Raw genomic sequence first — 13,220 nt, forward strand, 5'->3', positions numbered from 1 at the left:
GAATTTTAACACTCTCCTTTTACCTTTTCCTTTGTCCATTGTAGTCTCTTGATGCTTTTTTGTTTGATTTCTTACAACCCCAAGGCAAAAATAATGGAAAAAAGTTGGTGTTTGGTATGCCCAAGTGCCACCCCCAAGTCAAGCCCCCTTTTTACTTTTTCTGTAAGCTTTTTGCTATAGGGCACATATACTCACCAGAGAGACAGAGAGAGAGATGAAAAGAGATGGATGAGCCCCTGCCCCCATCCCCAGGTGGGATGGCCATGCTGCCATCCTTCTCTTCCTCCATGCTCTTCTTGAGATTTTGGGCACACATTCACATGTGCCCAGTAATTTTCAAGCTGCCAGGTCCAGGACTCAATCCATGCAGCCATGTGGAATCTGGCCATCTTAATCTCTATGCCACCTGCTGGTCCGACTTTCTTTTTTTAATTTGCCAGAGGTTGCATGCACTTGCCAGAAAGAGACAGTAACAGAGACAGAAAGGGGAAGCGAGAAAGCTTCCCCCCATGGAAAATGGTCATACTACAACTCCTTCTCTTCAATTTCTCCTTCCTTTTGAGATTTTGGGAACACACACATATGCACCTGGTGTGTTCCTCAAGCCTCCAGGGTCTGGGACTCAAACGACATTGTTTAAACCTATGATTTTAAAAGTGTGTTTTTCAAACTGTGGCTTGCAATCTCCCTAAATCTGTAGTGTCCAATATGGAAAGGAAGTAAAAAATTCAGTTCTTTAGTCACACTCACCAAATCTCAAATGTTTAATAACCACATGTAGCTGGCAGTTACTGTAGTGGGTAGCACAGATACAGAATATTTTTAACTTTAAAGAAAGTTCTTTGGAGACCAGCAGATGACATAATGATTACATCACTGGACTCCCACGTAGTTGACTGCGGTTCAAATCGTCAACATGGTTGCTTAAAACTCATGTCGGGTGCATAGGCGTGCATGCCCAAACTCCCAAAAGGAAAATGGGAATGGAGAAGGGATTGTGGCATGGCCATCCCCCTGGGGGGTGATTTCTTGCTTTCTGTCTCTCTGCGTCTCTCTGGCAAGCACACGTACCCTACAGCAAAAAATCTCTGGAAAAAAAATGGAAAGAAGATTCTTTGGACAGTACTATTTACATAGTCACCAAATCAATTCATTGGTTCACAAACAATATTTAAATAAATGAAATAGAATAGAAAATCAATGTTCATTTCCCTAGCACTGATTTTTTTCACAAAAACATTTCAATAAAATATTGTTTTATATATACACATGTATTTACACATCACTGTAGATCACAGTAAAAAACCTTTGAAAGCACTGCCTTAAATTATGTATGTACAACCATGATTAAAAATAAAACATCAGAGCCAGCTTCTGGCACAGTGGTAACGTAATGATCTGCAATATTGGACCCACGTGGGAAGGTCCTTGGCTCCTGTCCTTAAGACTCCCTCAGAGGGGAGTGTACATGCCAGGTGCACACATGCACATGTGCCTCTGATCTGAGGCTGGGGTGGATCGTGCTGTGGGGATCCTTTGGGGGATGTCTTGTTTTACTTTCAAAGGAAATATATTTATTCTTTATTATTATTTTTTCAATTTGACCAGAGACAGAGAGAGAGATGGAAAGTAAGAAAGTAAGCCTTCAGGTCCGAAACTCAAATCACAGTCAGCCACATGGGAGTCTAGCACCTTAATCACCATGCCACTTGCCAGCCCTGGAAATAGTTGTTTTTTAATTTTTTAATTTTTTGTTTGTTTGTTTTTAGAAAAGCTAAAACATCAGAGTGAGAGAGTCTTTCCTGTAGTTCTTCAAAGACCTAGTAGAGTCCTTACTTCCTGTGATGGCATCATCTACAGCCTCACATCCATACAGAAAATCCAGAGCCTAGGACATCATTTAAAAAACAACAGCAGTGGGGCAGCAGGTGGTATAGTGGTTAAGGTGCCGTTATTCCACATGGCTGACTGTGGTTTGAGGCCTAGACATGGTGGCTTGAAACTCATGCTGGGCGTGTATGCATATGTGACCAAAATCCCAAGAGGATGATGCAGTAGAAGGGATTGAGGAATGGCCATTCCCCCAGAGGAGAGTTTCTCACTTTCCCTCTCTCTGTCTCTCTCTCTCTCTCCAGTCAGCATACTAAAGTAGGCATGATGAACCTTTGGGACTATCACATGCCTATTTCTTGTGTCATTTGTCCTCCCCTTTTTGCAAAGAGTGTCACTTTTGGAGTCCCTTTTTGTTTTGAAATGGGAAGAAGTGGAGGTTCCAAGGGTATTACGAGATTTGCCCATGGCTACAAAGTTAACACAGAATTAGTCCAGGTCTTCTGACCTCTAAATCTAAAACTCTTTCCACAAAATCTTCAGAGGTTGGTAATCTAAGGCCCTGACTGTCCTAATCAATACTTTAAACAACCTGATTGATGAGTATTATCTGGTGACAATAATGGTTATGATAATAACTAATGTAAACTGTCTTTCTAGACACTACATAAATTAACTTATAACCCTCACAAGCATGTGAGATGGATCCTATTATCAACCAACCCCATTTTTCCACATGGAGAAATATAGCTGTGGGATGTTAGTTAATTTGCCCAAAGTCAGTCACACAACTAGTGAACAGCAAAGCCAGGAAATAGACTAATGCAGTCTGGTTCCAGAGCTCTCAACATCACTTTATATATAGCTTTATATAACCCAGATAAATTAATTTCTCCCTACATATTAATTAGCCTAAAAGTAATAGTTATCATTTATTAGCACCTACTAAATAATCCACACACTGTGACCGTGTTTTGTCTCACAAAATCAGTGTTACAAAGATGTTCTACTCTATAAACTGTATCAAAGTTTTTGTTCAAATATTCTAAACTAATGGATGGGACTTATACAAGCCAAGTTAATTGTTCAATGCCTTGAGTTGACTACTTTTTTCATAAGCCTTGAGTTGACTACTTTTTTCTTTTTATGCAAGAGAATGTGTGTATGAGAGAGAGAGAGAAAGCACCCCCAATAGGGCCAGATCACACACAATCCTTTTTTTTTCCCTTCAACTCTTCATCCCATCAGGATCCTGAGTATGAGTGTGCATGCCCAGAATGAGTTTTTAAAAAGAAGTATTTATTTAATTTTATTTATTATTATTATTATTATTTAATTTGCTATAGAGCACATGTGCTCGCCAGAGAAAATGAGTGAGAAAGCAATCCACCAGGTCTAGAACTCAAACCACCATTGACCATGTAGGAATCCAGCACCTTAACGATCATGCCACCTGCTGGCTCAACGCAGCATGATTTTCACGCCACTGTGGCATGGAGTCAATCACTGATTTGCCATATAGGCTCCATCTTCCTCTACACACACTTAACTGTTACAGCACAGGCTGGCCCAAGATAAGTACTTTAAACATACAGATTTTATCTCAACATATAAATAAATACAAACTGGCTTGATAACATGGGTGGATTTATTCTTAAGATTTGAGTGCAAACTTAAAAACAAGAACAAAGCTTTTCACCAAAAATAGACACAAAGTCTAAATAACAAATTCTGCAATCGTGCATTTTAACAGAAAGTACAAATATGAATACATTATCATTTATAACTACACTTGAAAGTTAAAATATTTCCCTCTAAATCCAAAACACAATACAGTCTTTAACCTGTTCTTATCTTGTTACCTTCGAAACAGTTGTCATATGCTATCAGGAAAATATAGGCAAGGATTACTAATCAGTCTCTACAATCAAAGAAACATTACTCTCCTTAACTTTTGACTTTTTGAATCATTCATCTGTATTTCAGTTCTCTAAAGCCACACAATTATATCTCCACTCTAGAAAAAAAATGAATGAATACAAATATCAAGGAGGCAAGATATTTCCATGTAATAAAAGCAATTGTCACAAATGTCTGACATAGAAATGTACATACTTGTAGTAAATTTTTAAAGTACATCTTTGATGGCTGACACGTAATAATAACTGTGAACAATTTAAACAGGTATAAAAATGTGAGATCAAAATACTTAGCTCTTATACTTAAAAAGTCACTATGAATATGGAAAGATTTGTTTACATAAACATACACCTTTAGATGAAAAATCAGGGGGTAGTGGCATCTCCCTGGTCCCTTAACAATATTTGGATTTTCGCAAAGAATTAGCAGCACCCAACCTGAAGTGTTAGTAACATGTTTCTAAAGGACCTATACAACAGATTAGTTGGCAGTGTTCTAGCTTTCGAAGATGGGAGTGGGTAGGGGTGCAGATATCTGAGATAAAATAGCATGCATGTAATCGTACATTTAAAATCACCTTTCCAAATGGGGAAAAAAAAATAACATATTGGAAAAGTCTAAGAAAATCATTCTTAAAGGAGAAACAGTGGGCCAGGAATAGTAGAAGCTGAATAGTAGTCTACTTGGTAATAATGGTTTTTCACTCTTCAAAGGCAAGTTGGAAGGATGAGAATACTCACATATACATAGCTTTGGGAAAGACTTGCCTAGAATTGTACTTTGCAGAACACTGAACAGAAATCTTTACAAAAACCTTCATTTTTGTTTATAATACCAGATGACTGTTTCCTCATTATCACCATATACATAACATTTAAATATGTTCTTTATAAATATTCTAGAGCAAAAAAAATTATTTTGTTGCAGTGGTGGACCACATCTGTACAGAGCAATCTAAGCAACATACATACATACATATATATGTATGTATAAATATATAAAAGCAATGTAAGCATCATACAAACATACATATATATGTATGTATAAATATATAAAATGATTAAGAAAAAGTGCAAAGAATAACAGTATTAAGGATTTTCGTCTTTTACAATAACTATGGTTCAAGTGTGAGTATCAATCAGGGATACAGAATCCCAGGTTTTAACTAAAGATTCAAAAAGAAACTCACACTCCAAGTTATTGCACAAATCTCAGTCTGCTATCAAGTAACTCTGCCATTCTCCCAAATCTAGCATTTCCAGTTTCTAAACTCTTCACAAACAGGAAAAAAGTAGTAACAGTGTTTTCTTCCTTTTAACTTCCCCAAACTCATCCAAGTTAATCAATCACCCGTAGGTTCAGACAAGATAGTGGGAAAGTCATTCATCATAACCCGCTTTCCTAAAATTAAAGCAAAATGAAAGGCTTTCTGAAATGCAAACTACTGATCGAGATTCAAATCAGCAACAGCAAACAGACTTAAATTACAAATGTAATTTAATACAAGTATATCTTAAAATCAATCCCTGTTATCAAAGATAAATGCAGAATCTAAATTTATTTCCTAGGTTCAGGGCTGTACAAGTGCTGTAGTAATTCCAAATACTTATATGTCATTACCTTTTCTAGTAGAGAAGAGGTTTCCTGTTAAATTTTCATAAACTTTCTATCATTTAACACTTGGTCTTAGTTCCTCATTTTGAATAAACACAGAAAGGCAATTTTTAGCATTTTAAAAAATGTACTTTTCTCATAAATCATTCAAATTAATTATGGTTACTGATTTTAGATTTCAACGTTTCAAAGGAGTAGCTCAATTTTCATTTTAATATATCACTAGATACTTTTTGGTGTGTATATGTTGTTTTATTCTTACTTTAGGCACTGTAATTATTCACAACATTACAATGATTCTATGCCTAACCTATGCCACAATTATCATGTAAAATAATACCTTCTAAGGTATTATTTGATTCTGTAAATTATATTATGATTGAATTTTTCCTTCAAGATAAATGGCTGGAAGAAAATTTTAAAGCCTGGCAGCACTCCTGCTTTGAGTAGTGTTACTGTATTTTTTTGTCATGCTTAATATTTAAGCTTCTTCTGAACTAGGAAGACAATAGATATTGGAAGCTGCGAATTTTCTCAAACTACATTCTACTCCAACTCCAATTTATTTTGTTCAACATTGAATATTTTTCTTTACAAAAACAGCTATATCTTAGGCTAATTTTTAAAAACAGAATTTCTGCTCTAAAATTAATAACACAGCTAAATGAAGTAACATTTCAATTCAGCTTCACTAGAACTATGCAAAACTAAGTTAAAGTAGACTCAACAACTATTTTAACAGTTTTGGTTGTCTTTTTTTGTTTAATTACCATGCCTTTAGAATGATAAACTTTACATTCTAAAGGACAGCTCAAAAAGGCTGAAAATTCTGGAACTGATAAGCCACCAGGCCACCTCCTGTGCAACTGGAAATGAGAGGGCGACGTTTTATTTGCCTCCATACATTCGTTCGATATCTTTGAGGTAATGGTTCTTCAGTTCCTTCCTTTTCAGTTTGAAGGCATCAGTTACCAAGCCAGTTTCAGGGGTCCATGGCTCTGGGCTTAAGCGAACCTTGATTGGAATTTCAAATCTCTCCAATTTCACTGAGAAAAAGAGAAGAGAAAGAAGAGAAGAGAAGAGAAGAGAAGAGAAGAGAAGAGAAGAGAAGAGAAGAGAAGAGAAGAGAAGAGGAAAGAGAGAAGAGAGAAGGAAGGAGTGAGGAAAAATAGAATTAATAAAATAGGAATTTTGCAGGGTTTACCTAGGCGATGCAGGGGATGAGGCAAACTTATTTAGTGCTATATGAGTTGATAAAGGATACAAATACTTTTTAATATCATTTTGTACTTCTTGAGGTATATATAGGTTGTTTCAATTGGACAATTTTATAGTCGATGTGGTTTTTATTCCAAGAGATACACACACACACATACACACAGACACACACCTGAGAAGTCTTCAAAAAGTGTATAGAAAATGTGTATTATGAAAAAACTATGCATGACTTTCTAAAGGTTTTTGAAGTCTGCTAGTACACACATACACTCCCTCACTTATTTTGTTGTTCCCTCTGCCTGGTATGGTCTTCCCCAATATAGTTGCATGTTTCACTCCCTTATGAGGTATCTGCTCAAATGCCACCTCCTTGGAGAAGACTTCCCTGAGCACTTGTAACAAAAAAGAAGTCCCTTTGTCTCTCCATATCCTTTACACTATGCTGTGAAGTTCAAAGTACTTGTTACCATCCAAGATATTATTTTTGTCTCACCCACTATAATGTAAGCTCCATGGAAGCATAGTAATTGTTTCATCACTGCCATTCATAGGGCTACACTGACAACCTTCAATAAATACATACAAGGTTGTCAATTTATTCCTCAGAAAATGAAATCTCTAGACAGATATGCTTTATAAGCTTTACTATAGATCTAAATATAGATTAAAAAGGGGATTATGGAGCCAACCCCATGGCCTACAGGTTTTGGGGGCCAGATCCCATATTGTTGACTACACAGTCTGAATCCTGACCCTAGCAGCTTGAAGAACATACTGGGCATGTATGCATGTATGTCCCAAATCCCAACAGAATGGAGAAATGGAGAAGGAATTGTGGTGTGACCATCCCTTTTCAAGGAGTGCTTTCTCCCTCTCTCTGTCTCTCCATCTCTCTCTGGCCATCACATGCACTCTGTGGCAATTATAGTTAATTAATTAATTAATTAAAAGGTAGGATCATGAATTTCACACTTTCAAATAATGTAAGAATTGATGCGGCAATACTGTATTTGAGTTACACAACTAAATATGTGTCGAAAGAACTGTAATAAAATAAAGACGTAGAGGTAATAAACACAGTGTTCAATACTTTCTTTTAAGGCTTTTGCCATAGGCCATTTGCACTCACTGGAGAGAGACAGAGACAGTGTTTTTGCCATAGGCCATTTGCACTCACTGGAAAGAGACAGAGACAGTGAGAGGGAAAGTGAAAAATCACCCCTCCTGGGGGATAGCCACACCACAATTCTCTCTCCATTTTCTTCCTGGAATTTTGGGCATATAGACACACACATGCCCCGCATGAGTTTCAAGCTGCTTGGTCCGAGACTTGAACCATGATAGGCCATGTGGAAGTCCAGCGCCTTAACCACTAAACCAACTGCTGTCCTCAGTGTTCAGTAATTTAAAATAACACAGATTATGTTTCATCAAGTTATTTATTGTTAAGACATGATCATCCTTAACATTCTGAAGGACCATTTGCAGTACATTGTCAATCTCAAGGTACATTTGATTTTATATGTGATTATTTGAAATAGCATTTGTAAAGAAACATGTATCTTTGTGTTTAAACAACTACCACTGAACATGCTAGAAGACTTTAGAAACAATTTGGTTTCAGTGGCAAGCATAAAGAACTCAAAATTTGTGGCAGTTCTTATTCTAGTACTAGTCCGAGTTTTATAAAAGTTTGGCTGAATTAGTGAGGTTCTCATTAAAGTGAAAGGAAAAAAGTTGAGTGTGAAAAATAATGCCTGAACAGGTACTAACAGAACCTAAAACTTTCGCAAATGAACCATTTCTTACTTTGCTAACACATTACAGCTCAGTTATGCAGAGGAGCCTGAAATAAAGCTCTCTGCTCTCAAGGCCACATTTGGAGCTCAAGTAAAAAGTTAAATTCTCAACTAGAGATTTGGCTCTCAAAACTTTAATTTTATTTTCCTTAGTTGCATAAGTCCTATTCCTGAAACACTGACAAAATTGGGATAAGGCAAGTACATTAATTTAGCTGCATACAAGCAAATTGAAGCAAAGCTTCCTATATTTAATCTCCATTAGCTAAATTCCTATTTAAAGCAAAAAACAAACTACCAGAAAATGTTGCTTTATGGGTTTCAGTTTGGAAACTCCTAAATGTTATCTAGTACCCCAAGTCACAGAGAGCAATTAACAATTGCAGTTTCCTATAAACTGAATACAGAAATTGCTAAAAAGGAAGAAAGTTTAGAGGAAGGAAAAACAAAAATGGTTTTACATGTGGCATTTTTATGTGAATTAACTAGAACATCATGAAATGTGACCTGAAGGTGGCAGCAAATGTCAATTTTTACAGTTGTTATGAATTGGTTAAATCAACCCAAAATATTACTTTGCATTCTTATGTTACTACCTGTACCTTACACTTATATTTAAAACATGAAGAGACCTGCTATGAAAGATGTGTAATTTCAGATATATCTGCTGAATATATACAAGACTATTTTATACTTTTTTGCATAAATCTCTGAAATTACCATTTAAGTGAAAGATTAGCAAGACAATTTTTTTTGTGGCGTAAAACACGTTTCTCATTTATATATTTAGCTCATGATTGGCATTCATTAATTGAATAATGAAATTCAATTCATGAATTGAATTCAATTACATGTCTTACTGTAAGCACAGGGAAGTTATGGGGGCCTACTGGATCCTAGGATCTTATTCTATAATCTACCAGATTGTATCCAGCTTGACTCCCTATTGTTCCTTTCTACACAAGTAAGTACACATTATTCAAGTAACATTCTACTCCATTAGTACATTCCAGAAGTGACTAAGAATAACTGTAGTGCACCTCTTATGTTAGCCTACTGGCTGAAGTACTTTCTGAAATGCTAGGTTTAAAGAAAAATCAGGGTTGGTTTCAAAGAAAGTTCTAGGGACCTGGTGATGCCACTGGACTCCCATGTAGTCAACAGCAGTTCAAGTCCTAGCCCGGTGGCTTAAAATTCATGCAGGGTGCATGTGTGTATATGTTCAGAATCTCAACAGGAGAATGGAGAAGGGACTGTGGTGTGGCTATCCTCCCTGGGGGGTGATTTCTTACTTTGTCTCTCTGGCAAGTGCATGTGCAATATAGCAAAAATATCTCTCAAAAAATAAATAAAGTTTTCTCAATAATACTACAACAAATCCATCTTAAAGAAAATATTAAGTCCAAACTATATGATATAAAATAAGTAACTTTCCAATCTGACTATGTTAATAGGTAATAGTTATTTAAAACTTCACAGTGTAGAGTTCAGAAAGTTCTTGGGGAAAAATTAGCAAATAGTTGAACTGAAAAAACTATTACCATGAACTATATTTTAAAACGAAAATGAAACGTAAGTAATTTTAAAAATAAACAGAAATACGGGCCAGTAGGTGGCATAGTGATTAAGGCACTGGATTCCCACATGGCCACCTGCGATCCGAGTCCTAGATCCAGTGGCTTGAACCTCATGCTGGTCGTGCACACATGTGTGCTCAAAATCCCAGGAAGAGAAGGGATTACAGTGTGGCCATCCCCCAAGGGGGTGTTTTTTCACTTTCCCTCTCACTGTCTCTCCAGCGAGCACACACACCCTTATGGCAAAAACCTTAAAAAGAAAAAACAGAAGTAATTATAGCTTAGTTAGGGAAACAGGTTATGCATATATCTTTGGTAGAAATATAAACCAATAGAGTTTTTCCAGGGGGAAAAAGAACAATTTGGCAATGGGGAAAAGGCCTTTAAAAAATATATTTTCTGTTTCTAGGAATTCATACTAAGAAAATAATTACTTAAAAACAAGTAAACATGATATGTGTGTCATTTGTTTACAGTTGGGGGGAAAGTAGAACTCATCTAAATAGTCAACAACAGGGATAAGCAGACACCTATATATTGGAATACTATTTGACATTTAAAAATGAAAATGTAATTCTGTATCTACTCACTTAGGAAATGTCAGTGATGTTGATAGGTTAAAGATACTTTATCATCTACCTACCCAAATATAACTACTAAGTGATTCTTAGTTTCTTTTTAAAATTTTCTGCCTTGTCCTTTATTTTATAACATATTTTCATTTTTTAAGAGAAAATGAGTTAAAAATTAGGTTAACAGCTCCCAAATAAACATGAAAAATATGTAGAGTATTCCTGCTCTCCATGAAAAATAACTAAAATATTTAATATAGTTTTTCAATGGAAAAAGGTATTGACCACAAGGAAAACAATGAAATGAGAAAGAAAGAGGGCACTGGACGAGAGTTCAACAAAACACTGGAAGACAAAAAGCACACAAACTAGTGGTAATTGACTAACTGCCAAGAGAACTAAAACAACTGCCAAAAGAGAAAGGATGTCAACAAGAAGCAAATTGACCTCACGCTAGTGCCAAGTGCCCTGGGAAGCCATGCCTCTGAAGACAGAGATGACAGGGAAGTTTCGGTTTTCTGCCTGTTTAGAGGACAATTTCCCCTCATCCTATGCTGTTCTTCATCCAGGCTGGAAATAAGTTTACTTTTTGGAAAAACTCAAGTAGAGAAAGACAGAGACAGACACTCTGGACTCCAGAACATTAGGCATGACAGAGTAAGGAAGCAAGGCTGAACACAGGAGGAATTAGAGTGTTATACACACAAACACCCACACGCAAAACCCCTAACCTCCTTTTGGCTACCCAAATACTGGTAGTCAGTTTAATATCACTTAGTAAATAGACAGGAGAAATGGAATGAACTGAGGGAAAAGATACTTACATTTGAATAACTTTTCTAAAAAGTTAACCTTTCTGGCCAGTTTTTTTTTTTTTTTTTTTCCTAGAGGTTTTTGCTATAGGGCGCATGCACTCACCAGAAAGACAGAAGAAAGACAGAGAGAGACAGAGAGACAAAAAGCAAGAAATTGCTCCCCAGTGGGGATGGCCACACTACAATCCCTTCTCCTCCATTCTCCTGTCAGGATTTTGGGCACACATGCACACACACACACCCGGTGTTGAGTTTAAGCCACTGGATTTGGGACTCGAGCCACAGTTGACTACATGGGAGTCCAGCGACATAGCCATTACACCAACTGCTGGTCCTGCCAGCCCATTTTTTAGTGCCTCATTCTTAACTATGAATGGATAATCAAGGATTAGCAGATATTTGGGAGTTTATGACCAAAATAAGCATAAAATATAACTTGGAGAAAATGGAGACAATCACAGGAGAAGAAAGCTATATAAAAGGAGTCCAAGACATGGACTTAACCTAATCAATGGATGAATAGATAAAGATAATGTTGCATATAAATATAATGGGAGGATTGAATATCAGGGATTGATGCATTTGTAAATGAAGTAAGATTAGAAGAGCAGAAAGAGGAGAAAAGAAGACATCTGAGGATGAAAAGGAACAGTCAAAGAAAGAATTAAAACAATCTCTGGAATATAATTTGGATCAAGAAATAGTCGGGCGTGGTGGCGCCTGCCTTATGGCAAGAAATAAATAGAGTGCCACCAGATGGTAGATTTTCACACGGCTGACTGCGGTTCGAGTCTCAGACCTGGTGGCTTGAAAATCATGCCCAGCACCTGTGCACGCATGCCCAAGATCCTGGGAGGAGAATGGAGAAGGGATTATGGTGTGCCATCACCCCTGTGGAGTTGATTTCTCACTCTCCCTCTACTGTCTCCGCTTCTCTCTCTCTGGTAAGTGTGCACATTCTAAAGCAAAAACCTCTTAAAAAAAAGAAGAAATAAAAAATGGTGATTTAGAGAAAGAGAAGACTGGATTTAAGAACTCTTGGAAATGACAAGAATGAAGTTAAATGAATATGAGGAGAAATTAGTTTCCAAGGAGATTTAAAAGCTGATCAATTTGAAATAGATATCCATTTTAATAAGCTAAAACTTAAGACTAATGACCTTATAGCAAAACTTCTGCAGGACTTACCACCTTTCAAACAATACAGAAGGAATGTGTAAAACTCGAGAGAGAACTAAAGTTGGAACAAGATATAGTAAACCACAAAAGGCATACGTAAATAAATATGGTAGACATGTTATAGTAGAAGAGGATAAATGGGAGACTGAAGGAAGAGCAAGATAGGATATAGCAGAAAAACTAAAAGAAGTAAGTCTATTTTTACAGGCAGAAACAGCAGCTCAATAAAACTTAGAGCAGTTAAGAGAAAGTAAGTATGCTTCAATAAAAAGTCAAATGGGGGGACCAGCAGTTAGGGTAATGGCTATGTCGCTGGACTCCCATGTAGTCAACCACGGTTAGAGTCCCGGACCCGGTGGTTTAAAACTCACGCCGGGGGCATATGCAAGCATGCCCAAGATCCCAAGAGGAGAATGGAGGAGAAGGGACTGCAGCGTGGCCAACCCCCTGGGGTTGATTTCTCGCTTTCTGTCTGTCTCTGTCTGTCTGGCCAGTGCACGTGCCCTATGGCAAAAATCTCTCCAAAAAAAAAGTCAGATGGAACTCAGAATTAAAGATTGGGAATCCAAAATCTTTAAAATAAGAGGTTCTTAAGATTGTAATAAAAAAAAGAATTGGAAAGATATAAGAAACTTATCTAGAAGAATCACAGATTAGAAACTCATTATCACATAAACTGAACAAATGCAGCAGGAA

At 36.8% G+C, this 13,220-nt stretch overlaps 1 protein-coding gene across 1 annotated transcript in view; it reads right to left on the bottom strand.

Moving 5' to 3' along the window:
- Positions 1-4,949: 4,949 nt before the first annotated feature.
- ACSL4 (acyl-CoA synthetase long chain family member 4) overlaps positions 4,950-13,220 on the bottom strand; it is a 45,123-nt gene continuing 36,852 nt past the window's right edge. Inside the window, 1 exon segment of the mRNA XM_006164967.3 lies at positions 4,950-6,410. Coding sequence (XP_006165029.1) covers positions 6,253-6,410 — 158 coding nt within the window. The 3' untranslated portion in view covers positions 4,950-6,252.

This window comes from Tupaia chinensis, unplaced genomic scaffold (genome assembly GCF_000334495.1).
Source record: "Tupaia chinensis unplaced genomic scaffold, TupChi_1.0 Scaffold143771_1, whole genome shotgun sequence".
Classification (NCBI taxonomy): Eukaryota; Metazoa; Chordata; class Mammalia; order Scandentia; family Tupaiidae; genus Tupaia; species Tupaia belangeri.